General features: G+C 44.2%; 1 protein-coding gene across 3 annotated transcripts; it reads left to right on the top strand.

Annotated features, from left to right (window-relative positions):
* The first annotated feature begins 491 nt into the window (after positions 1–491).
* On the top strand, positions 492–23,556 carry LOC118371607 (tissue-type plasminogen activator-like). 3 transcript variants are annotated; one of them, XM_035757131.2, is made up of 16 exons: positions 499–1,098; positions 1,529–1,661; positions 12,997–13,078; positions 14,867–14,909; positions 15,267–15,401; positions 16,048–16,158; positions 17,064–17,238; positions 17,326–17,417; positions 17,913–18,090; positions 18,194–18,279; positions 18,542–18,601; positions 18,873–19,080; positions 19,171–19,307; positions 19,588–19,728; positions 21,748–21,896; positions 22,233–23,556. In XM_035757131.2, exons 2-16 carry the CDS (start codon positions 1,603–1,605, stop codon positions 22,398–22,400), a joined length of 1,824 nt encoding a protein of 607 aa, XP_035613024.1. In that variant the 5' UTR covers positions 499–1,098; positions 1,529–1,602; the 3' UTR covers positions 22,401–23,556. The 3 variants fall into 3 exon arrangements, with proteins under 3 accessions (XP_035613023.1, XP_035613024.1, XP_035613025.1); XM_035757130.2 differs by lacking the exon at positions 1,529–1,661 and having other exon boundaries at positions 492–1,098; XM_035757132.2 differs by lacking the exons at positions 499–1,098; positions 1,529–1,661 and adding an exon at positions 11,149–11,309.
* Positions 23,557–25,382: the final 1,826 nt, after the last annotated feature.

Below are 25,382 nucleotides of genomic sequence, written 5' to 3'. Positions count from 1 at the left end.
TTTATTGGTATTGTGGTCATGGCATTGCATTAATTAGGGGAAATGATTTTGTTGACATGGCTTGATGTCATAATTGTATCCTTATTCATCAAGTAGTACACAACCACCTTGTCAGACCATGAGTGATAAACATGTGTGTGTGCACTGTGTGTGTGTACTGTAAATGTGTGGTGTCCTCATTAAACACTGGAGACTCCATACTAATCGAACATAGATGGAATTGACAACGAGGCGACAGCGTGTTAGTCCACAATTAGTCCAGTGTTCGCTGAACAATTTCCTTTCCAAAAATGGAATAAAAGTTTAACAACTTCAGCCATATTCTCCTCAACAGCACACAAGGACTAATAATAATGTATTTATTTATATAAAAGCATACACCGACACATTTTGATGTCTTTGACTTGTCGCAGCCCTCTGATGTGGAGTTGCAATGAAGGCGGTCGTCGTCCCCGGCCAACAAGCAGCCACCGATCCCCTTTTCTATTTCAGTTAGTTTTGTCTGATTAGTTTCACCTGTTTCTTGTTTGGGTTTTGTTTTGGGCGATTTAAACTCGTTATGCCCACCTGCTTTTGTGTGGGCTAGTTTTTCCTGTTCATGTGTGTGGATTTCTTTTTCCGGAAGGTTTTGGCCTGTTTGTTGGACTTGGTTATTTATGCGCCCTTGTGTTTGGCGTGACCGTTACTCTTGTTCCTGGAATAGAGACCCACGTTTGAAATAACTCTGCTCCCTGCGCCTGACTCCTCCACCCACTACTCCTAGAAGCCGTGACAGAAGCCCGCACTACCGACATGGAGTCAGCGGGGGCAGCGACCACCCCTCTTCCATCAATGGAGGCGCGCGTCCTCTATCACACGGCCATCCTCGGATCGGTTCGTCGATGGACCAAATGATGGAAAGGAGTGGTCTCCCGACATCAACCCCAGCTCCCCCACAGACGACGCAACCCACTCCTCCTCCGGTGGCGTCCGGTCCCAGCGCGTTGCATCTCGCGCCCTAGAGGGAGTAATGATGGAGCGGCGTCTGGGTGCCAGGGATTTTTGCTCGAGCTCTACCTGGCTACGGTTCGAATGTGAGCCTCGTCTCCTGTCTGACAGGTAAGAGCCCTGGGCCAACGCAGTCTGGAACGGCCCAGACTCTGGCAGGGGATTCGCCACTAACTGGATTTCCATTGGTACTGAACCCACCCACAGTCTTTACCCTGGCCTGGTCAGGAGCCATGGGGAGGCAAATTCCAAACAGCTGCAGAGTATAAACTCAGGTTGCGAAGAATTTAATCACTAATAACATCAGATTTGCAACCAAGATCAACTGAAGTCTGTACAAGACAAATATTCACTTTATTAGAATATGATATATTTTTCTTAATCAACCCTTCAATGTTGAGCCAAAGACAGCTTCAGGTTCAGTTTTGTGTGCGTGTGTGTGTCACGTAAAGGCCTGAGTGCCTTTGAGTCACACTTCCGCAAAATAATGTAATACGTAAAAATGGTCAAATCATGTTGTAATCCAAACATCCCCCTTCAGCGGAAATAGCCGAGGCTAGGATAAAACCCGAGAGAAGCACAGCAGTTATCACACTTCATTGTCAATATCCTCCGATGACAATTGTTTCTAGAGGGAGATTCAGAACTGGCAACATACCATACACAAGGACAAGGTAAGGATATTTATGTTAATATGTAACCACACATTGTTTTCCAGATTTTAATAGTTATTTACTGGCTATGCTAAAAGTCATAGTGATTGCATTAGGCTACAACATTTGCTAATTGTCTTCTGTGAAGCATGCCGGGACAAATGATTTCAAATGGAATGTCAAATACATTTCAGTAAACAATGTGACATTTTAAATACTTTTTGTGGATCTAATTTTCCCAAGCATTTGTGCATAGTTTGAAAAGCTGAATGAATGCATGTAGGCTATTATATGATTAGGCTATGTTATTATGAGCGCAGTCTCTCATACAGACAGTAGGTTGTGGTCCCAGATGCTTGTAGGTGCTTCTCTTCTCTAGATGGGTTTACGTCGTTTGTTCTACACTTTGTGTCCCTTAATTTACTATACCTGGAATATGGACCAATTCAATCCCTTCTAGATATAACGTATGGGGTAGTGTATTGGAGGGTATATACGCAGGTATTTGCCGTATACCCACTTTTTTTGTGGGCATTGTGTGATCACCACTTAATCCCCATGATGCGTATCAAAGTAGATTAGTGGAGGTATGCGACATATCAATCAATAAGGCTGATGGAACAGATCAGAACGGTTAGTTTAAAATGTTGATCAACTATTATGTTTTCACATGTGAAGCACAGCAAGGTGCACACTGCGGTGGTAGACATACGCGCAAATGTTCCAAAAGAAATTGTAGGCTATTGACTTTATTTTATTTTCGATTCGGTACCAACACAACACGTTACACGCATCATACGCCGACCACAAGCCTCCCAGGCGGTAGTTTGGCTGCACCCTCATCGGTTGAATGGTGTCAGTAAACCTCTGCATTTTTTTTATCCCATATTGTAGACTTAATGAAAGTTTAACAAATGTACCATTTTGAAAATACACATACTTAATAATACCATTTATTCCACATTGGATAAAGGAACGTTTCAAATATGTAGTCAGCAAACTCCATTTATTTATGAAATCCAAATACTCAATTGATTAATCAATCAAATATATTTTATAAAGCCCTTTTTACATCAGCAGTTGTCACAAAGTGCTTAACAAAACCCAGCTTAAAAGCCCAAAGAACAAGCAATGCAGATGTAGAAGCACAGCAGCTAGGAAAAACTCCCTAGTAAACAGGAACTTAGGAAGAAACGCAGAGGACAGAGGATCAGGGGGGTGGGCAGTCCTCTTCTGGCTGTGCTGGGTGGGCAGTCCTCTTCTGGCTGTGCTGGGTGGGCAGTCCTCTTCTGGCTGTGCTGGGTGGGCAGTCCTCTTCTGGCTGTGCTGGGTGGGCAGTCCTCTTCTGGCTGTGCTGGGTGGGCAGTCCTCTTCTGGCTGTGCTGGGTGGGCAGTCCTCTTCTGGCTGTGCTGGGTGGGCAGTCCTCTTCTGGCTGTGCTGGGTGGAGATTATAAGAGTACATGTCCGTTAAGGACAGATCTTTCTTCAAAATGTTCAGACATTCATAGATGACCAGCAGGATCAAATAATAATCACAGTGGTTATAGAGGGTGCAACAGATTTGTACCTCAGGAGTACATGTCAGTTGGCTTTTTATAGCCAAGCATTCAGAGGTCGAGAAAGCTGGTTGAAACATCACATAATGGATACTTACATCACATAATGGCATTTATCCTATATTGGGGACTCAATTAAAGGACTGTTTCAAATATGTAGTCGGCCAACTCAACGGATTAAGGGCAGAAAGCAAATATTTACACTCTTGGCTGCTATTGTGTAGGCTAGTTATTCTGTTACTTGCAGAGCATGTAGCTCTCGTGCATTTTATGTCTGCCATTTTCTTCTCACCTGATGTTTATGTCGCCACCTTGGCACATGTAGGCTATGTGCACTCTTAGGGGGGAAAAAAGGGATCTTTGGCTGTACCCATAGGAGAACCCTTTTTGGTTCCAGGTATAAATAACCCTTTTGGGTTTCATATAAAACCCTTTCCACAAAGGGTTCTACATGGAACCCAAAAGGGTTCTAACTGGAACCAAAAAGGGTTATCCTATTGGGACAGCTGAGTAATCCTTTCGAAACCCTTTTTTCTAAGAGTGGGGGGAAGTGAAAGTGACTGAGCCAGCCAAGAGCAATAGTGCAATAGTCACCTAGTTCTTACTCAGTGACTAAGTCAAATACTGCTGACCATACCCTGCCACATCTCTCTTCCACATTCCTCTCTCCCCTTCTATCCCACATCTTTCACACCCACACTAATCTCACTCTTTCCCCATCCCACCACATCACTCCACTTCTCTCTTCATCCCTCTCTCCACCTTGCATTCTTTCACTACTGTAATCCCCCTCTCCATCCTTCCACCTGTCTCCATTCTTCTCTCTTTATCCCCATCTCCACCTGATACTCCCCTCACATTCTGTTTCATACCGTCAGCTCTCTCCCACCTCTCTCTTTCCATTTATCTCATTACCCCTCCCTTCACCTGATACTCCCATTGCACATACTGTATCACTTCGTCATCTGTCACTTCACTCAGTAATCCACAGCTCTGGAATGAGGTCATTCTAAAATTTCTTGTTGCAATAGTTCACATTCAAAAACAACAATAACAAGTGAAAGCAGTTGTGAATCAGTGTTCCTTCAGATAACAGAACAGAGATTACACAGAATGTTTCTAGGAATGTGGTTCCCTGGAGTCAACTGTGTGTGTTAATCTACCCTTTGCCTGACTAGCCCTGTATAGAATTGTATGTTTAAAGCAGCTAGTTTAAATAGGGAATTCCTCTGGATAGCTTTTGTCAATACTAGAGCGCACCCCTATTGTCCTCCGATACAAGGTGACTGAACAAGACAAACCTGAAGTGGCTCACATGCGCCACCTACAGGACAGGGTCACTTTCAGGATCTGGCTGACCATTAATGGGCAGCATTGTAGTCCAAACTCAGCAATGTTGCTAAGTAACACGTTGATCCCGGACCATTAATCATGGATCAGTGAATTTAGTGCATTCTTTGTGGTGGCTGGGCTGGTGTTTTAGGCCAGGGGGCCTCTCAGTGCTTTTGCTGACCTGATTCACAGGTTAAGAGCCCGGTATAGCAGGCATAGCTCCAGCCAAGTAGCTTACTATCCCTAAGTAACACATAGTGTCATGACCGTGTTAGATCAGTTGTCATAAGCAGACATCAGCTCTCATGACATGTAATATCTTTATTATGACAGTCACTAACCTAGTATAGACCTTTATGACTAAGGGTTCAAGTGTTGGGATTAACATATCCAGTGAATCTTCCCCAAAAAGTAATGTGGCGACATGGAAAATAAGGTTATTTTAGAGTATTGGAACCAAACCTAAAGAAGAGAAGGAAAGGAAGATAATTAGCTAGAACCAAACCAGAGTTCTGTGTCATTGTTTATAAAACTGGTTCAATGTGATGCTAATCAGATTACGCCCATGGCTGCCTGCTTTCTCTCAGTGAAGAATAAACACATAACTTTGGCATGTGTGCATGTACAGTCACATATGCCCATCCATACACACACACACACACACATCATATTTTACCAACAGCAACATCAGTACCAAGGCTTGGTACACTTTAAAGATGTTTCCTGTTTCTTTGTCCTCGTTCTAGCAGCTGTAGGTCAGTAATTAAAAAAAATCATTCTATTCAGTTTGATCACTGTTAAGATTTGACTAGACATTTTACATTTACATGGTAGTCATTTAGCAGACGCTCTTATCCAGAGCGACTTACTAACTGCATTCAATTTAAGATGGCTAGGTGGGACAACCACACATCAGTCATAGTAAGTCAATCATTCCTCAATAAAGTAGTTATCAGCAAAGTCAGAGCTAGTCAGGTGTAAACAAAGTGCGAGTGTTAGTTCACAGGGAGGGGTCGGTGAGCAAGGGGTAATGTAGGATTATTTAAGATACTTTTTGCATGGGAAGGTTGAACACCAGGTGGGCTGCAGCGTTCTGGATAAGTTGCAGGGGTTTGATGGCACAAGTGGGGTCCATCCAACAGTGAATTGCAGTACTCCAGACAGGAGATGACAAGTGCCTGGATTAGGAACTGCGCTTCTTCCTGTGTGAGGTAGGGTTGTACTCTACAGATGTTGTTGAGCATGACCCTACAGGAGCGAGTCCCTGCTTTGATGTTTGCAGAGAATGACAGGGTCATGCCAAAGTTCTTCCCACTCTGGGAGGGGGACACCGTGGAGTTATCAACCGTGATGGCGAGGTCTTGGAAAGGACATCCCCGGGAGGAAGAGCAGTTCTGTCTTGTTGAGCTTGAGGTGGTGGGCTGACATCCAAATGGAGATATCTGCTAGGCAGGTTGAGGTGCATGTCTCCACCTGGGTGTCAGTAGGGGGGGAAGGACAAAAGTATATAGTTGAGTGTCATCCGCATAGCAATGATAGTAGAGACCATGTGAGGATATGACAGAGCCGAGTGACTTGGTGTATAAAGAGAAGAGGGCCTAGAACCGAGCCCTGGGGAACACCAGTAGTGAGAGTACGTGGTGCAGATACAGATCCTCTCCACGTCACCTGGTAGGAGTGACCTGCTAGGTAGGATGTAATCCAAGCATGTGTGGAGTCTGAAATGCCCATCCCTGAGAGCGTGGAGAGGAGGATCTGATGGTTCATCGTGTTGAAGGCAATAGATAGATTTAGGAGGATGAGAACATGTACACAGTCAGCTTTAGCAGTGTGGAGAGATTCCACTAGAGTACTGCAAACACTGTGCTGGGTTGTCTAGCCCTGTCCTCTGATCCCTAACCCTAATATTTAACACTTTCTTTCCTATTTCCCTCGAGAGGTTAAATGGCCGCTGATTAGTCTCTACCTGCTGTACCAGTACTGTGGTCACTGGTCAGCAAATCACACATCCTTACTGTACAGGTCAGCTAGCTAGACTCATCCTCACACAGACTGACAGGGGGAGAAGGAGCTGTGCTCAGCACTTAGAGACAACTCTGTTACTATAATTACAGTTCTGCTTTATGACTGAACTCTAATAGGACATGAGAGTTACATCAGTAGAACGGATGTGGCCTGTGTGTGGGGCCTGTGTGTGTGTGTGTGTGTGTGGGGGGGGCCTGTGTGTTGCCTCAGTCTAGCACTAGTTAAGCTCCAATCACAGTTTAACAGCCTCATCTTCTTACCATAACTCAGACTTGACCGACTGTTTTAAGAGAGCTACAGCCCTCATGGGTGTGTAGGGAATATATTGTCATACAACACAATCAAAAGAAACCATTAACTAACTGGGTGGGACAGACCATTGCCTTCTAATCCCTGCTAGAAAATGAGGTAGCCCTTTCCTGCAGTCAATGACCAAAAACAACCTCTTTGGCCTCATTGGTGGAATGTTAATATTTTTCAAAATCATAATTAATAACATTTTGTTTTTAAAGACGGAAATCCTGTTTCTATGTCAAACAGTTTTGTTATATTTTAGTCTTCTGAGATGTACTGTATATAAAGTGTAATATTGGGATGCAAACTATGTAATACTAGGAGGAAGGAAAGTGCTACTAAGGTAATACTAGGAGGAAGGAAAGTGCTACTAAGGTAATACTAGGAGGAAGGAAAGTGCTACTAAGGTAATACTAGGAGGAAGGAAAGTGCTACTAAGGTAATACTAGGAGGAAGGAAAGTGCTACTAAGGTAATACTAGGAGGAAGGAAAGTGCTACTAAGGTAATACTAGGAGGAAGGAAAGTGCTACTAAGGTAATACTAGGAGGAAGGAAAGTGCTACTAAGGTACACAATAGTACATTTTGGTAGATAAAGGTGCTCTTTGGTAAATTGGTCATCAAAAAGAAGAGGACCAAGGCACTCTTCATATAATTGATTAAAATGCCTTCATTAGTATGGCATGTTCAATAGAAATAAAGTTTTTAAAAACTGACGTGTTTCGGCTGCATGGCTTTCGACAGGGAGTAGCAAAAAAAGGAATACAATGTCCTCTTTTAAACAGCTTATCAATTAGCCCTAATTGGAGGAGGGAGTGGTTACACAATTGATTGGGCACACCTAGTAAGCAATACTATACACATTAAAAGGTGCAATACTGTAGCTAAGTTATCATAAATACAACTCCAAGCTAGAAGTATCAGAACAAAGGTAGTTCTAACCTTAAATATGAGTGGGAGAAGTGTCAAGAATAAGAAAGCAATATATTCCATAGTCCACTAGAACACAGCAAAACATGAACTGTCTAACCATAGATGAGGGCAATTGAGCAAAATGTCCACTAGATGACAGTAAATGGACCCATCACGACCCTACAGGAAGGGTGAGAAATCCATATCTTCATTAAACCAGGGTATTTAGTGGCCTGTTTGTAAATCCATATCTTCATTTAAAACAGGGTATTTAGTGGCCTGTAGTTTGTACATCCATATCTTCATTTAAACCAGGGTACTTAGTGGCCTGTAGTTTGTACATCCATATCTTCATTTAAACCAGGGTACTTAGTGGCCTGTAGTTTGTACATCCATATCTTCATTTAAACCAGGGTACTTAGTGGCCTGTAGTTTGTACATCCATATCTTCATTTAAACCAGGGTACTTAGTGGCCTGTAGTTTGTAAATCCATATCTTCATTTAAACCAGGGTACTTAGTGGCCTGTAGTTTGTAAATCCATATCTTCATTTAAACCAGGGTATTTAGTGGCCTGTAGTTTGTAAATCCAAAACTTTCCCTTTGGTTTAACTGTTTAAAACTGTCCCCTTTTTCTAATAGAGGCCGGAATATGATCAATACCCATAGCTTGTAGGGAGGCAGGGTTGCCATGGTGTAAGGACTTGTAGTGCCTTGCCATGGGGTTGTCATTGCCTACCAGTATGGCGTACTTGTATTCCGCTAAGCGGTCTTGAAGGCATCTCTTTGTCCATCCAATGTAGAACACCTTGCACATTCCAATCTATAGATGACATGAGTGGTTTTTCAGTTAATGAAATGCTTGACGTAATACTCCATTTTGGAAGCTGTGTCAACAAAATACTTCTGTGCAATATTACTGCAATGGTTACATTTAAAAGAGCCCTTGGGTTTGTCGTTAAGACAAGTTTTTTTTTTTTTTTTTTTTTTTTTGAGTCACCCGGAAGATAACTGGACTAATTTGTCATTTTAGGGTAGGACATCTCTTAAAGCTTATGACTGGTGGCTCAGGAAAGACTTGGCGTAGTAACGTATCACTTTGGATGATTCCCCAATTATTTAATGATCCTTTTAATGTTCTCTGCTTCAATTCTATATTTTGTAACAAAATACACTATCTCCGATGTATCACGACGCACTCCTCTTCGCAACAATTTCTCTGTCAAGTAATCCAGCCCTTATACCTGCGTCTTTCAGGACCTGAACGCTGTAGCCCCGATTCAAGAACCGATTCAGCAGATTTGACACTAGTCTGTTTCCTGATCGCAAATTCTGCGGACTCTTTGAATTGGCCATATGGAATATTCTCTTTTAGCCTTTTTGGGTGAAAGCTGTCTGCCCTCAGAATGGTATTCCCATCTGTAGGCTTCCTAAAGATGTGTGCCAACAACCTTGGTCATTTTTACTAATGTCGAGGTCCCAAAAATTAATTTTATCCTTGCTGTACTCCATAGTTAGTTTGATATTAGGGTTAATGTTGTTAAGGTATTGGTGGAAGGAAATAAGTTAATCTTCTGAGCCGGACCAGAACAGGCAAACATCATCAATATAGTGTCCCCACCATATAATCCGGTCAAAGAAATGGTTATCAGAAGGATCCAAAAGTAAGTCATTTTCCCATTTACCCAAGTACAAACCAGCGTAGGAAGGGCTGTAAGCTCCCATGGCACACCCTTTGACCTGTTTAGAAATATGGCCCTGAAAGATAAAGGTGTTATGATTTAAGAGTCCATTCAGTTAGTGAGACAATGAATTCTGTAGGAGGCATCTCAGTTTCAGGTCGGGTTCTCAAGAACTGGTGTATAGCTGCCAAACATTGTTCATGTTCAATGGTGGTGTGTAGAGACTCCACATCCATGGGGACTAAAAAGGAAGTTGGACCTATATTGTTCAATTCCTTCATTTTGTTCAACACATCTGTGGTATCTTGAAGACAGGCTGGGAGTGACATCAGAAAAGGCTTAATAAAGTAATCAATGTACTTAGATGGATTCTGTCAGACTTTCATTACCACTGATGACTGACTGGTCTGCTGGGGGTTTTCAAGATGTTTGTGGACCTTTGGAAGAAGGTAAAAGAAGCCATAAGCAGACTGCCATTAAATATATTTGAACTCTGTCTGAAATGTAGCCCTTCTCCTTAGCTTCTGTGAGGATCCCGTTCAGTTTTTAGGTCCTCTGTAGGGTTGAAGGTAAGATTGGTAGAATTCGTTGTCTAATTGATGGCAGGCTTCTGTCACATGTCTTTACTCCACACTACTGTAGCACCGCCTTTGTCTTTACTCCACACTACTGTAGGGCCACCTTTGTCTTTACTCCATACTACTGTAGCGCCGCCTTTGTCTTTACTCCACACTACTGTAGCGCCGCCTTTGTCTTTACTCCACACTACTGTAGCGCCGCCTTTGTCTTTACTCCACACTACTGTAGCGCCGCCTTTGTCTTTACTCCACACTACTGTAGCACCGCCTTTGTCTTTACTCCACACTACTGTAGCGCCGCCTTTGTCTTTACTCCACACTACTGTAGCACCGCCTTTGTCTTTACTCCACACTACTGTAGCGCCGCCTTTGTCTTTACTCCACACTACTGTAGGGCCACCTTTGTCTGCTTTTTTTTAACCACAATCTGTTCATTTTTGGACAATGATTCAACTGCATCCCTCTGTCTTAGAAAGATTACGTTGTGTTTGGTTGGAGTCAATTTGACCCTTAAACAAATTCTCCACATCAAAATATAATACATTTCAACTCTATCTGACATGGTACAGGTGTCTTCTTTTTTAAAGTCCATACACATGTGTATGAGGTGTGTACTTTTGTTTAAAAGTAGATTTGTTCAAGACTACCAATAATCACTGTGACCCTGATTTAGACCACTGCAGTAGGTTTTAAACTCATCAACAAAACAACATACTGACTTGTAAGAGATGTTCTTGTTATCTTGTAAACTCCTACCAACATAAGGGTGTGTAACTGTCTGAGTGTTTTTAGTGTGGGCTTAAACATGTGCATGTGTCTGTTGGCTCTTGTAAGAGCTGGTTTAGTAGGATCATTGCCAGACCACAAACCAGTCCTACAGACACACTGCATTGTGGGATTGTCAGACGGCAGCTGATAATCCTGTGGTGTCTGACGGCACCCACGTTTGTATGTGCATTTGTGTGTGTGTGTGTGTGTGCTAAGACGCATGTTAATGATGGCGGACAGGCACTAGGCATGTGTGTTTGACAGATAAAACATGAAAGTGAGTGACGTCAGGCACACAGGCTCAATGTTGGCAGGAAACATATGGCCTGGTCTGATAGGCCAGGGGAGGGACAGTAGGGGACCAGAGCAGCTAAGGGTAGCCCAAATAAACCAGGAGTGACAAACAACTGGCTTGAAAGGGGTATGTACTCTGTCTGTGTGTAAGTCCCACACATCTTGCAGAGTTGTCCCAGTGAAAGACTCAGGGAGTCGGGGTTCCAGGAAAATCTACTCTTTGCACCTGGTGAGTTGATGAGCTTCATGTTTCTGAGCAGTGTGTGTGTGTGTGCACAGTTTGACCTCATTTATAACAAAACACCAGCCCAATCAGCCACAGGGGATCAGAAAAACCATCAGCCAGATGTGGTGTGTGTGTATGTATGTTGGTAGGTAAGGTTTATGCCTTGGTCCCATGCAATGACCACTGCTGTAGTCTTCCTCAATCCCTTTTCACTCTTTCCATCTTTAATGAAGTTTTTCTCTTGTCATTGCCTCTGTCTTCCCTTTCTCCCTCTCTCTCTCTAAGTGTGTGAGTCATGGTTAGTCAGTTGACAGAGGCTTTAGGGCCTAAAAGGCACTGCAGAACCATCTCTAGTCTGTGTGTTTACAGAGAACTAGATTAATTTACATTTATTCCCATGCTTATTTTATTGCAGTGACTATGTATTTGTCTTACCTTCCCTAGTTGTAAGTTGCTCTGAAATTACTAAAATGTAAATGTATATGTAAAATTCCATTAGCACATGCTCTTATCCAGAGCATCCTTCAGTATTACCAAATAGCACGACCATCACACCGTCACCATCACCACACATTTAAAAATACAAAAGTTTGTCAGATTCAACAAAGTGTGTATTCTGGTTACAAAATGTAGCTAACTCTATAGTAGTGCAACAAACTTTTTGGAAAGCCGGCTAAGTGGTGTCCAACTCTAAAGTTTCCATTTTCTCGCTTGTCCTCATCTGTTTGTCATCTGTCATTCTACCCGTCTGTACATCTGTCATTCTACCCGTCTGTACATCTGCACTCCTGTTTACAAACTGCTTCCATATTGCATTGGTATGTTGGGAGAGAGGCTTTGGCAACGTTGTGAGTTCACACACTCATACAGTTTGTACACACACATGTGAGCTTGTGAGACTTCTCCTCGGTGGCAAACTGTGCTTAGTTTGTCACTGTTCTCTGTCCCTCAGGACTAACCGTAACTCCTAACCCTAAACTTAAATAGCCTTTGTCCTCATGGGGAAATGTTCCTTGGTTTACTATGCTTGTGGGGACATCCAGTACCAACGAGGATAGTAATAACGAGGAAAGTAATTGTAAATAAGAATTTGTTCTTAACTGACTTGCCCAGTTATTTAAAATAAAAAAATCCTTTAATTACAAGCCCCCACACAGTGACCTATTCAAAGTACCTTAGTCATATGTGCATGCATTTTACATATGGGTGGCCCCTGGAATCAAACCCACAATCCTGGCGGTGCAAGCGCCATGATCTACCAACTGCTACAGAGGACCGTCCATGCACACACACGAGCACTGCTTTAACTTCCTTCCTGTATGTCAGTAGGCCTAAAAGGCTTCACAGGAAATCACAACTTCAAGGAATCAAATGCCCGCCAATTCCCCAGAACGTTCCACCTATCCCACCATTTCCCTCTGTCTTACTCAAAGGAAGGGTTAGAGGAAGGGGTAGTATTGAAAAGTCCATCCATCCTCTACCCACATCAGAGTAGCATGCTCGTGACATTGGACCCATTGTTCACTAGGAGTTGGCTTTTTTTGTTCTATTTTTCATAAGTTGTGACTGTGTCCAAGGGATGTTGAGTGCTTGATGTATGTACCCAATGACTTGACTTTTCCTGAATCAACCAAAACAGTCTTTCTTCACATGGCTTAGAGTCTAATCATTTGTATTTATTTTCCATCAGAAAAGATCCAGACACAGCCATGGCCAGAGTATTGGGAATGCTGCTCCTCCTGTCAGCTTTCTGCTACTCCCTAGCGGACAAAGTAGGTACCACATCCACTGCACTAACCACAGCTCCAGGTAGAAGTTGCCCTTAGGTGCAGATCTAGTCTCAGCTTCACCTATAGGGCCAACTTCACCTCGCAAAATGCACAAGGTGAAAAATGCTAAACTGACCTTAGATCAGAGTCTAGAGGTAACTTCATCACTACTGTTGCCATTCAGACAATACAGTGGGGCAAAAGTATTTCGTCAGCCACCAATTGTTCTCCCACTTAAAAAGATGAGAGGCCTGTAATTTTCATCATAGGTACACTTCCAACTATGACAGACAAAATGAGAAAATCCAGAAAATCACATTGTAGGATTTTTAATTAATTTGTAAATTATGGTGGAAAATAAGTATTTAGTCACCTACAAACAAGCAAGATTTCTGGCTCTCACAGACCTGTAACTTCTTCTTTAAGAGGCTCCTCTGTCCTCCACTCATTATCAGTATAAAAGACGCCTGTCCACAACCTCAGTCACACTCCAAACTCCACTATGGCCAAGACCGAAGAGCTGTCAAAGGACACCAGAAACAAAATTGTAGACCTGCACCAGGCTGGGAAGACTGAATCTGCAATAGGTAAGCAGCTTGGTTTGAAGAAATCAACTGTGGGAGCAATTATTAGGAAATGGAAGACATACAAGACCACTGATAATCTCCCTCGATCTGGGGCTCCACGCAAGATCTCACCCCGTGGGGTCAAAAACATCACAAGAACAGTGAGCAAAAATCCCAGAACCACACGGGGGGACCTAGTGAATGACCTGCAGAGAGCTGGGGCCAGAGTAACAAAGCCTACCATCAGTAACACACTACGCCGCCAGGGACTCAAATCCTGCAGTGCCAGACTTACTAGCTTAAGCAAGGGGACACATGTCCAGGCCCGTCTGAAGTTTGCTAAAGAGCATTTGGATGATCCAGAAGAAGATTGGGAGAATGGTTTCATCTGACCATCTGACAAAATATAACCTTTTGGTAAAAACTCAAGTCGTCGTGTTTGGAGGACAAAGAATGCTGAGTTGCATCCAAAGAACATCATACATACTGTGAAGCATGGGGGTGGAAACATCATGCTTTGGGACTGTTTTTCTGCAAAGGGACCAGACGACCGTGTAAAGGAAAGAATGAATGGGGCCATGTATCGTGAGATTTTGAGTAAAAACCTCCTTCCATCAGCAAGGGCATTGAAGATGAAACATGACTGGGTCTTTTAGCATGACAATGATCCCAAACACACTGCCCTGGCAACGAAGGAGTGGCTTCGTAAAAAGCATTAAGGTCCTGGAGTGGCCTAGCCAGTTTCCAGATCTCAACCCCATAGAAAATCTTTGGAGGGAGTTGAAAGTCCGTGTTGCCCAGCAACAGCCCCAAAACATCACTGCTCTAGAGGAGATCTGCATGGAGGAATGGGCCAAAATACAAGCAACAGTGCGTGAACCTTGTGAAGACTTACATAAAACGTTTGACCTCTGTCATTGCCAACAAAGGGTATATAACAAAGTATTGAGAAACTTTTGTTATTGACCAAGTACTTATTTTCCACCATAATTTGCAAATTCATAAAAAATCCTACAATGTGATTGTCTGGATTTTTTTCCTCTTTTTTTTCCCTCATTCTGTCCGTCATAGTTGAAGTGTACCTAATGATAAATTACAGGCCTCATCTTTTTAAGTGGGAGAACTTGCACAATTGGTGGCTGACTAAATACTTTTTTGCCCCACTGTATGTGTTTGTTGGTACTGTGGAGATTTGAGCTCACATTTCTTACCTCTCCCATGGCAGGTTGAGCTCCCTCACACCAAAAGAGGGACAAGAAACCATAAAGGTGAGCATGGACTGCCCCCTCACCCTCTTACACCCCTCTGCTGTCCCTCTCTTCACACCACAGTAGGCTACTGAATGGAGGATGGCTCATAATAATGGAATGGTATCAAACACATGTAAGCATGTGTTGGATACCTTTCCATTTATTCCGTTCCAGCCACTGGTGCCCAGCCATTAAGGTGCCACTGGCCACCTGTGCTTCACACTAATCATGTGTTAGCTACAACAAATAATTAGTTTGTCACCTACACCTTCTCTTTTCATGTGTATACATTATGTATCTGTCTCATCTTGTAAGTGACTCATGTGTCTATGTTTTTGTCTTTACCCCTGTGTCTTTCTGTGTTCGTGTGCATAGAGCGGTGTGTGGATGGCCAGTCAGCTGTGGTGCGTGGTTTTGGGGACACGTGGTTGAGATGGAGGGGCCAGCTTGTGGAGCGCTGCACCTGTGCATCACGAGGACGACAGCGCTGTCACTATGTGCCAGTCACCAGTGAGTGGAAACACACAGACAAACGCATACTGTATATAAATAGACACACACTCACAACCCCCTTTAGGCGGGTAGAGTGACAACACTGTTCAGCTTGTTTTTCTGTAACTTGTTTCCTTTTCCAGAACCCCTTCCCTCTGTCTGCCTTCCCTCTGTCTGCCTTCCCTCTGTCTGCCTTCCCTCTGTCTGCCTTCCCTCTGTCCACTCTGTATTTACAGTATCTCTCCCTTCTGGTCCCTTACTTCCCTCCACTATGGAGAGTGGTTGGTGTCATGGAGAGAAAGGGTGTAGTCTAGGATGTATAGTCATTAGAACACCCACCCATTGTGACTTTCACTATTTAAATGCACATGTTCCTTCACCTCCACTGAACAATGCTATGATGCATGACCACCCATCTGACAGACAAATCACTACCTTGTTCTCAGCTTGTGAGGTCATACGCTGTCAAGAGACGTGCAAATTGGGGTTGAAGCTGTTCTGAAAAAAGGGAGATTAGGAGATTATGACATTTTGTATGTGACGTAAAAGAAGTCATGACATTTGGCATAACAGGTGGGCTCTTCGTCTGTGGTCTAGTAAATATGGTTAGAGAAATAAAAGAACAACTCCAGCACGTCAAACCATCCCTCTCTCATCCCTGTAGCCTGCTATCAGTCAAGGTGCTACAACGGGGGAACCTGTAAGGAGATGGTCTACTCCTCTGACTACCTGTGTCAGTGTCCACCAGGCTTCACTGGGGCTCAGTGTGAGATCAGTAAGTAGAGCACAATCAGAGACCACGCTACACTGTCAAATACTTCTCCTCTCGCCTCGTATACTACTGAAAAACAAGGACAAGGGATTGCTATTGATGCCTATCTATTAGCATCTAGTAGTAATGTTGGTTACTACTATCATTAGGGCTGTAGACACATAGAAAATGGTAGAATGTAATCCTGTGACAATGACTAGAAAATATTATGGAGTTGTGGTCTGTGGGCCAGCCATAAAATAAAAATTGTTTACACCCCAGAAGCCAAAATCTGGAACGCCATGGAACTCAGTGGTTAGCTGGCATCAATCGGTTTGTTTTAATCCCGTTGGGAGGCCGTTGTAAATACCCCACCCACTCAACATGTAAATTCGTAACACATGTTGATGGTCTAATGAGTGAGTACACAGCCAAAAGCGTGAGCCCAGAGTCATATTATATGACGTCATCTATCGGCGTCATAATTCATCGTTGGTCATTTGATGAAACCACAATGGCCAAACTGTCCCCATGTGACTGAGTGAGCCTAAAAGAGCGGTACATCCTCTCTAAATGAGTTTACTCATGCGTGTGTCATTGCATGGATACCATAAGATCAGGGAGCCAAAACACGGAATAGATGTGAGTCCTTAGTCATGTAACCAGGATGTATGACGATAGGAGGAAGCCATAGAGAAAGGACGACAGCTAGACACAGACTATCAGATCAACATGGTTGCTATGATGTATTTTCCCATAGATTCTGTGTCCCAAATGGGACCCTATTACATACACAGTGCTCTACTTTTCACCAGAGCCCTATATGCTCTGGTCAAAATTAGTGCGCTATAAAGGGAATAGGGTGCCATTTGGGACAGAAATTGTTTGATGGCTGGATTGGATAGACTAATTTCTCTCCCTCTCTACAGACACCACTGAGAAGTGTGTGGTGGGCCAGGGTAAAGGGTACCGTGGTACGTGGAGTATCAGTCGAACCGGCTCAGAATGTATCAACTGGAACTCCACAGCCCTCAGAGGGAGGACGTTCACAGCTAAGAGACCAGAGGCGAACAGCCTGGGGCTGGGCAATCACAACTACTGCAGGTACACACGCATAAATGCGCACACACACGCACATACATCAATCGAGCACTCAATATAAATATTCCCTTCCCTTGTTCTCTCTCTTAGGAATCCAAGCGATGATACTAAGCCATGGTGTCATGTCTACAAGGGAACCCAGATCGCCTGGGAGTTCTGTACTCTCTCCAGCTGCCCTGCAGGTAATGACATGACAACATAATGCTATTTGGTTATGTAGCGGACATGAGTCCATCATGGTCACCTAATGAGATAGTCCGCCCTGTGAACTTCAAAACCAGTGTCGGCACTTGGCCCAAGAGGGAATTTCCTCTTGATCTAAGAGGTTGGTTGTTCCCATGGGAGACCTGGGTTCATGTCCTGCTTGTTAACAATGGCGCCAAACGTGCAGTGGTGTCTCATGGGGGAGGAGGTCAAAGGGGAGTGAATGTAACGGACATGAGTTGGTCATGGTCACGTGATGAGGTAGCCCCGCCTGCAAACGTCAAAACCAGTGTCTGCCCTCGGCAATTTCCTCTTGGTGTAACGGTCTAAAACGTTGGTTTCTCCTGTGGGGTTCATATCCTGCATGATACAGTTACATTGTCGCCTTTCCAAACTATGACAAGAAGGCTACTTGACTGACTGTGTAGTCCACAGCGTAAATGAAATCTGTGCCTCACCCTGTGTTTTTCCAGACCAGAGCCCAGCGGAGTGTGTGCAGGGCTCGGGGCAGACGTACAGGGGGACGACAGCCATCACTAAAAGGGGCTACAGCTGTCTTGCCTGGGACTCACCCCTCATCACCCACAAGTTCTACAACGCATGGAGGTCTGATGCCAGAGAGCTGGGGCTGGGAAGTCACAACTTCTGCAGGTAGGATTATAAACACACAGAGAAACTCTCACACATGCATGCTAGACACATGCACGCACACACAGCCACACACTTGTACATTCTCTCTCTCTCTTTCTTTCAGGAACCCAGACGGTGATCTCGGCCCCTGGTGTCACGTCTACAGAAACATGAAGCTGACCTGGGAGCTCTGTAACATCACCAAATGCAGTGAGTATCTCTGTTACCATGACTACTGTCCAATAATATCGGCAACCGTATGCATGCATATGTCCTCATGTGCCGGTCAGATGAACACTGTATATTCTGCCAAGAATTGTCATCACCTACAGTAGCTTACTGTAATGATGAAGAAGACAAGGATGCAATTTGTTGGGATTGCAATGAGTTTAATTGAGTACATTTGCAACTGTAGTCACACTGAGTATTTGATATCTGATGTCGTACTGAACAGTATCTGTTTGTTCTTTAGGAAGGAGACCTACTACCATCACTACTCTAGGCCCCAGGGCTCCCACCACCACCAACAGAGGTAGGAGGACAGCCACAAAACAACACATTACATTTACCTGTACACTTGTCTTCTTCCCCCTCCTGTTCTTCCTCCACACCACACCCTCTTTCTATTCCTCCTCCCCATGTCCTGCTCTCCTCCACACCTCCCCCTCTCCTTTTATTCCTCCCACACCAAACCTCCCCCCGTGTCCTTCTCTTCCTACTTCACACCTCCCCTTCTTCCTCTTTAAACCTTGAGGTTTATACATCTAAAAACAGAAAACAATATATTGACTGCCCCCCCATAGGTACCTGTGGACAACGTGCTGACAACAATCTCAGTCACCCCTCCTTCCGTATCCTGGGGGGGGCCCGGAAGAGTGACATCACAGAGCAGCCATGGCAGGCAGCCATCAACGTGTTCCGGTCCACATACAAAGCACACTTCTTCCTGTGTGGAGGGGTCCTCATAGACTCCTGTTGGGTCCTCTCTGCTGCACACTGCTTTGACGAGAGGTAGGTTTAATACACACGTGTGTGTGTGCGCGCACACACACACACACACAGACACCCAAGTGTGACTCACTGATTTGCTTTCTCCGTTAGATTTAAACCAGAGCGTCTGCAAGTGGTTCTGGGTCAGACGTTTCGTAAGAACTCCTCCAGCAGTGACCAGATCTTTGAGGTGGAGAAGTACTGGACCCATGAGAAATACAACGAGGAAACCTTTGACAACGACATTGGTGACCCATTTTTACATGACATTTTAGTCATTTAGCAGGTGCTCTTATTCAGAGCGACTTACAGTAGTGATTGCATACATTTTTATACTGCTACCCCGTGGGAATTGAACCTGTACCAACTGAGCTGTATAGGACAGCACAATGTTAGGCACTGACTCGCAAGAGGCTTATGGCTTGACTATGTAGCATATGTGAAGAGCCATAAAGAGCCGTTGTAACCAAAGTAAAGCAATATCACTAATTCTCTCTTTGCCCTCCTCCTCCCTCCCCCTCTTCTCAGTCTTGCTGAAGTTGAAGAGTGATATTGGCCTTTGCGCTGTGAACTCCCCGGAGGTCTTGCCCGCCTGTCTGCCCGACCCAGGCTTGGTACTGCCTGACTGGACCGAGTGTGAGATCTCTGGCTACGGCAAAGAGAAGGAGTGTAAGACAGACATCACCCTTTCTTTGAAATGTTTCTTTTTAAACTCATGAAGCTTAGCTAAGTGTTGTTTCTGTGCTTATTTTTCTGATGCCCAGTAGAGGGCAGTAGCCTGAGGCACACTCAGGTTTTTGTGAAAGGGTGGAGAAAAATGTTGATGTACACTACATAACAAAAGTGTGTGGACACCTGCTCATCTCGTTCCAAAATCATGAGCATTAATATGGAGTTGGTCCCTCCCTTTGCTGCTATAACAGCCTCCACTCTTCTGGGAATACTTTTTTTATTTTACCACCTTTTTCTTCCCAATTTTGAGATTTCCAATTGCGATCTTGTGTCATCTCTGCAACTCCCCAACGGGCTCGGGTGAGGCGAAGGTATAGTCCTGCGTCCTTTGAAACATGACCCGCTAAACCGCGTTTCTTAACACCTGCCTGCTTAACCTAGAAGCCAGCAGCACCAACGTGTCGGAGGAAACGGTTCAACTGACGACAGAAGTCAGCTAGAGCGTGATGAGCCAAGGAAGGCCTCCTGACCAAACCCTTACAACGCTGGGCCAAATGAAGGTCGCCCTATGGGACTCCCGGTCATGGCCAGTCAGCTAGAGCGTGATGAGCCAAGGAAAGCCTCCCGACCAAACCCTTACAACGCTGGGCCAAATGAAGGTCGCCCTATGGGACTCCCGGTCATGGCCAGTCAGCTAGAGCGTGATGAGCCAAGGAAAGCCCCCCGGCCAAACCCTTACAATGCTGGGCCAAATGAAGGTCGCCCTATGGGACTCCCGGTCATGGCCAGTTGTGACACAGCCTGGGATCAAACCCGGGTCTGTAGTGACGCTTCAAGCACTGATGCAGTGCCTTAGACTGCTGCGCCACTCGGGAGGCCCCTTTCTGGGATGACTTTTCACTAGATGTTGGAACATTCCTGTAGGGACTTGCTTCCATTCAGCCACAAGAGCATTAGTGAGGTCGGGCACTGATGTTGGGCGATTAGGTCTGGCTCGCAGTCGGCTTTCCAGTTCATCCCAAAGGTGTTTGATGGGGTTTTCATGCCTTCCCAAACTGTTGCCACAAAGTTGGAAGCACAGAATTGTCTAGAATGTCATTGTATGCTATAGCGTTAATTTCCCTTCACTGGACTAAGGGGTCTAGCCCGACCCACGAAAAACAGCCCCAGACCATTACTCCTCCTCTACCAAACTTTACAGTTGGCACGACAAATGCATTGGGGCAGGTAGCGTTCTCCTGGCATCCCCCAAACCCAGATTCGTCTGTCGGACTGCCAGATGGCAGTCATCTCTCCAGAGAATGTGTTTCCACTGCTCCAGAGTCCAATGGCAGCGAGCTTTACACCATTCCAGCAGACCCTTGGCATTGCGCATGGTGATCTTAGGCTTGTGTGCAGCTGCTCGGCCATGAAGACCCATTTCATGAAGCTCCCGACTAACAGTTCTTGTGCTGACGTTGCTTCCAGAGCAGAGCATGTGAGCAGAGTTGAGCGGTTGAAAATCCTGCTCCTCTCTCATGGAGCGGTGTGCAACGCTGATCCATGTCCTTTCCAACTGTTCTGCTAAAAACCGCTCCGCTCACACAGGGAAAAAAAACTGCCGCTCCAAATTCGCTCCATTCATTAAAATCACAATTTAACCAACACCCATCTTATTTCTCTGACTACCTGGAACTACCATTTGGTTTGAAGTATTGAAACCAAAGCATATGGATTTGAATGAAAAGTATTTGAATAAAGATAAAAAGGGAACAAGTGTGGCTGAAATAGCCAAATCCAGTCATTTGAAGGGGTGTCCACATACTTTTGTATATATAGTGTACCTAAAGCAGTGTTTCTTACTCCTGGTCCTGGGGGCCCAAAGGGGTGCATAACCCTTGCTATCTTTTTTTATTCAGTCTAGAGATGTAAAATAAAAAATGTTATATAGGTGTTAGAGGGCATGGAGCAATGCAGGCCGACCAACATGAATAGTGTGTCCAGAGCTTAATACCCTCCCATTTCCCCTCTCCATAGTTAATGCGATGTATTCTGAGCGGGTGAAGAGGGGTCACGTGAGGTTGTGGCCTCAGGCCCGCTGTGTCCCTAATGTCTTATCTGGCCGTCTGGTCACCTCCAACATGCTGTGTGCCGGGGACACCCGGGGTCTGGATGACGCCTGCAAGGTGAAGAGGGCTCTTCTTTCACCCTCCTAAGACCCAAACACACTGTCTGTGTCCCAAATAGCACTATATTCCCTATATAGTGCACTACTTTTGACCATAGCACTATGTGCCCTGGTCAAAAGTAGTTATATATATATATATATGGTGCCATGCAGTATGTAGCCCCAAAAACTCTACAACACTAAGCACTTAAATAGCTAATTAGCTGGTACAAGGATGTGTCATGTTGGATGTTAGTGCTCCTGATAATATTTATAAAATGGTACTGTAGACCTCCTGCTGAACCATGACAGAACCACAACTGACGTGTCCCTCATCTCCTTCTCTCCTATGCAGGGTGACTCTGGCGGTCCTCTCGTCTGTCCCAAGGATGGGAAGATGACTCTGATGGGGCTGATCAGCTGGGGTGATGGCTGTGGGAAGAAAGACACACCCGGGGTGTACACACGTGTTACACAATACACTGACTGGATCAGCAGCAAGAAACAGGAAACTAGCCAGTAAACAAACACGCACACACACAGTACATACACCTGGAGAGAACTTGTGAGAATTCATCTGACTCCTGTCCATCAATCACAATGCCTTAACTGAGGAAGGGACAACCACTCAATGCACAAGAGGAACCTCCAGTACTCCAATACATTATGTGTATGCATTGTTTAACTCTTGGGCTGAAAGGGAGAATGCAGTAAGGTCAGAAGAAACTCTGAACACTACACCTCCAAAGAGAATAGACTGTTACTCAGTCCAGCTCTGTACCTTCCAGCTGATTCCTGTTCTACCCAGAGCTACATGTAAAGTATATATTTAGGAATATGGCTCTGCTTCCACCACTCCATATGCAGCTGATAGAATGTTGGACATTTACTTTGCACATAAGGTTCCATAGGAATGTATATTGCCACTCCAATGAACATTTCCCAGTTCATTTAGAGTTAATTTTACATGGGTGGCCTGCTGTTTGAATTGAATTTTGCAGTGTTACCCTCCTACCCCACTATAGCACTAACCACAAAACAATCTGCTGGATCAGAGTCAAAGACAGCAGCTACAACTGGAAACTCAACCCAATCCCTCTGTGTTGACTCCCTCAGCCCCTAACAGTTCTCAATAGGCGTTAGAAATACGGGAGGAAAAACCCACCTTCCAGATGCTTGAAAGGCATGAATTAAGGCGTAGAGTTGTCAGATTGGAATATAGCTAAAGCCTGAACACAGCCACCATTATCTGTCTCCATTCCATAAGCGTTGGGTTGAGCCCAGCGATCAGCATATCCAGTCTTTTAAAGTTTGATTTATGTTAAAGAACTGGGAGGTGTTTGTATCTAACGAAAGCTATTTCACTGCAAAGCTCTTGGACTCCACCTCCCTAACATAGTACAGTATTTGTTCATGTTTGAGTGAGTGTTCATATTATTTATTATCTCACAAATATATACCCTCTCGGACAGTAATGTTTTAATATTTGTATTTTACATGTGTGTATTAAGTTAATATTTATGTCTATTCCTGTTTTTCTACTGTAATAGTTTATGCAGTTTTGTTAGTAGTTCAATGTGTAGAGTTCTGAAAGTTGTTTTGTTTAATTTATTTTTGGGGCTATAACTTTTTTCTGAGACTTACTCCCATCTTTTTAAATAAAGAACATTTAAATAACATTTTTGGTTACCTCTTAAATTTTTCTTGTTACGAGGCTAAGCCGTCGACTAGAGTAGACCTAGAGGGCTATGCCTAGACACATAAAAGCACATGCATCACTTTCATGTATCATCATGCTGGCACACATCAGATAACATGTTTGTAATACTTAGGCTACAGATTTATTGTAGCGCTATTCACATCTGTGCATCCACATTTTATTCCATGGTCATTATTGAGAAAAATTAGTCAGGAAAGGCAGCTGGTCAGCCTGTCCTCACACATCATTAAATCTTAGGTCTATCGTTCCACAGGGATGCTGGCCAATGTTGACTCCAATACAGTTGTGTCATTTGGGTGGTGGTGGACTGTTCTTGATACACGTGAAACTGAGTGAAAAATCCAGCAGTGTTGCAGTTCTTGACACACTCAAACCGGTGCGCCTGGCACCTTCTACCATACCCAGTTCAAAGGCACTTAAATATTTTGTCTTGCCCATTCACCCTCTGAATGGCACAACTACACAATCCATGTCTCGAGGCTTAAAAATCCTTCTTTAACCTGTCTTCTCCCCTTCATCTCCACCGATTTTTAAAGTCAATTTAAGACATGACATCAATAAGGGATAATGGCTTTCACCTGGATACACCTGGTCAGTCTATTTCATGTAAAGAGCAGGTGTTAACTATTTATAAGAAATCAATGTTTTTACATTTGCAAATCATTTAATGTTTGTAGTTATATAATTTAAATAGTTTTTCAACACCACTGAACTCATTTGTCCAAAGTCTCCTAAACACAGGCTACATATCTCTTGATGCGCAGTGTAAAGAGCTGTACACAGGAATGACCTAAAGTGTTACCCAAATACCCTGGGCATGCTATGAATTAAGTGGTACAGAGAAGAGGAAGCACTTCAGTTTACAGTGCTGAAATAACAGGACTGTTACATAGCCGCCATGGCTGCAATATAGGTCTGTCCATATTAGTCCACGTGTGACAAAGTCCTGAATGTTGGGATTGAATTCACTGCATTCCAGGACTCCCGGTGCCTATTTTGGAGTGCTGGAAAGGTGATACCCCAAGCACCTCCTTGCTCCTCCCTTTCTCTCCTATTTTCCTCAGCTCCCTCATTCCATGCCAAACCTGATGGTTCGGCTAAAGTTGGCTCCCTTGGGCTGGGCTATAAGGCCCCAAGGGGCCAACACCTCCGCCTCAGTCACATTAGCTTGGCGTAGGCTTCTCTTCTTGAACAAGCAAAACCCCAATAAACTCTTAAGACATGGTGAGTGTGTTCGCATACCTCTTATTGGACAACATCTTTGGATTGTCTACAGTAAAACTGATAGGATACTAAAGCAACCATATAATGGCACAAAAATGGACTGAATTACAATTAGAGACTTCTAGAACAGTTACCCAAATGGTGGTTCAGGACCCATTGGTGGAAGCTGGCTCCTCCTGAACCAAAGACCCAAGACCGTCTTGTAGCTTAAAAACTCTGTTGAATTGGTGCATCAAAAGGAAATACTCAAAGAATGTTTGGGGACCACTGCTCTAGAGATATTACATAATCTTAACCAATCTGAAGCTACAACAGAACAGGACAAGTGTATTTTATACAACTCACCTTTCTATGAAAGCCTTATGCTGAGAATGTGTGACTTGGGCAAACTACCTGCCCTCCAGGACACCTACACCACCCGATGTCACAGGAAGGCCATAAAGATCATCAAGGACAGCAACCACCTGAGCCACTGCCTGTTCACCCCGCTATCATCCAGAAGGCGAGGTCAGTACAGGTGCATCAAAGCAGGGACCGAGAGACTGAAAAACAGCTTCTATC

Source organism: Oncorhynchus keta, chromosome 25, assembly GCF_023373465.1.
Source record: "Oncorhynchus keta strain PuntledgeMale-10-30-2019 chromosome 25, Oket_V2, whole genome shotgun sequence".
Taxonomy (NCBI): Eukaryota; Metazoa; Chordata; class Actinopteri; order Salmoniformes; family Salmonidae; genus Oncorhynchus; species Oncorhynchus keta.
The sequence above is the reverse complement of the archived record's forward strand: the minus strand, read 5'-3'. Positions and strand labels throughout refer to the sequence as shown.

Coding starts and splice junctions, on each gene's coding strand:
- LOC118371607 (XM_035757130.2), top strand. CDS start 1,010: ATGATGGAGCGGCGTCTGGGTGCCAGGGATTTTTGCTCGAGCTCTACC. Junction 16,159..17,063: donor TGGGGCTCAGTGTGAGATCA/GTAAGTAGAGCA, acceptor CCCTCTCTACAG/ACACCACTGAGAAGTGTGTG. Junction 21,897..22,232: donor GTCTGGATGACGCCTGCAAG/GTGAAGAGGGCT, acceptor TCTCCTATGCAG/GGTGACTCTGGCGGTCCTCT.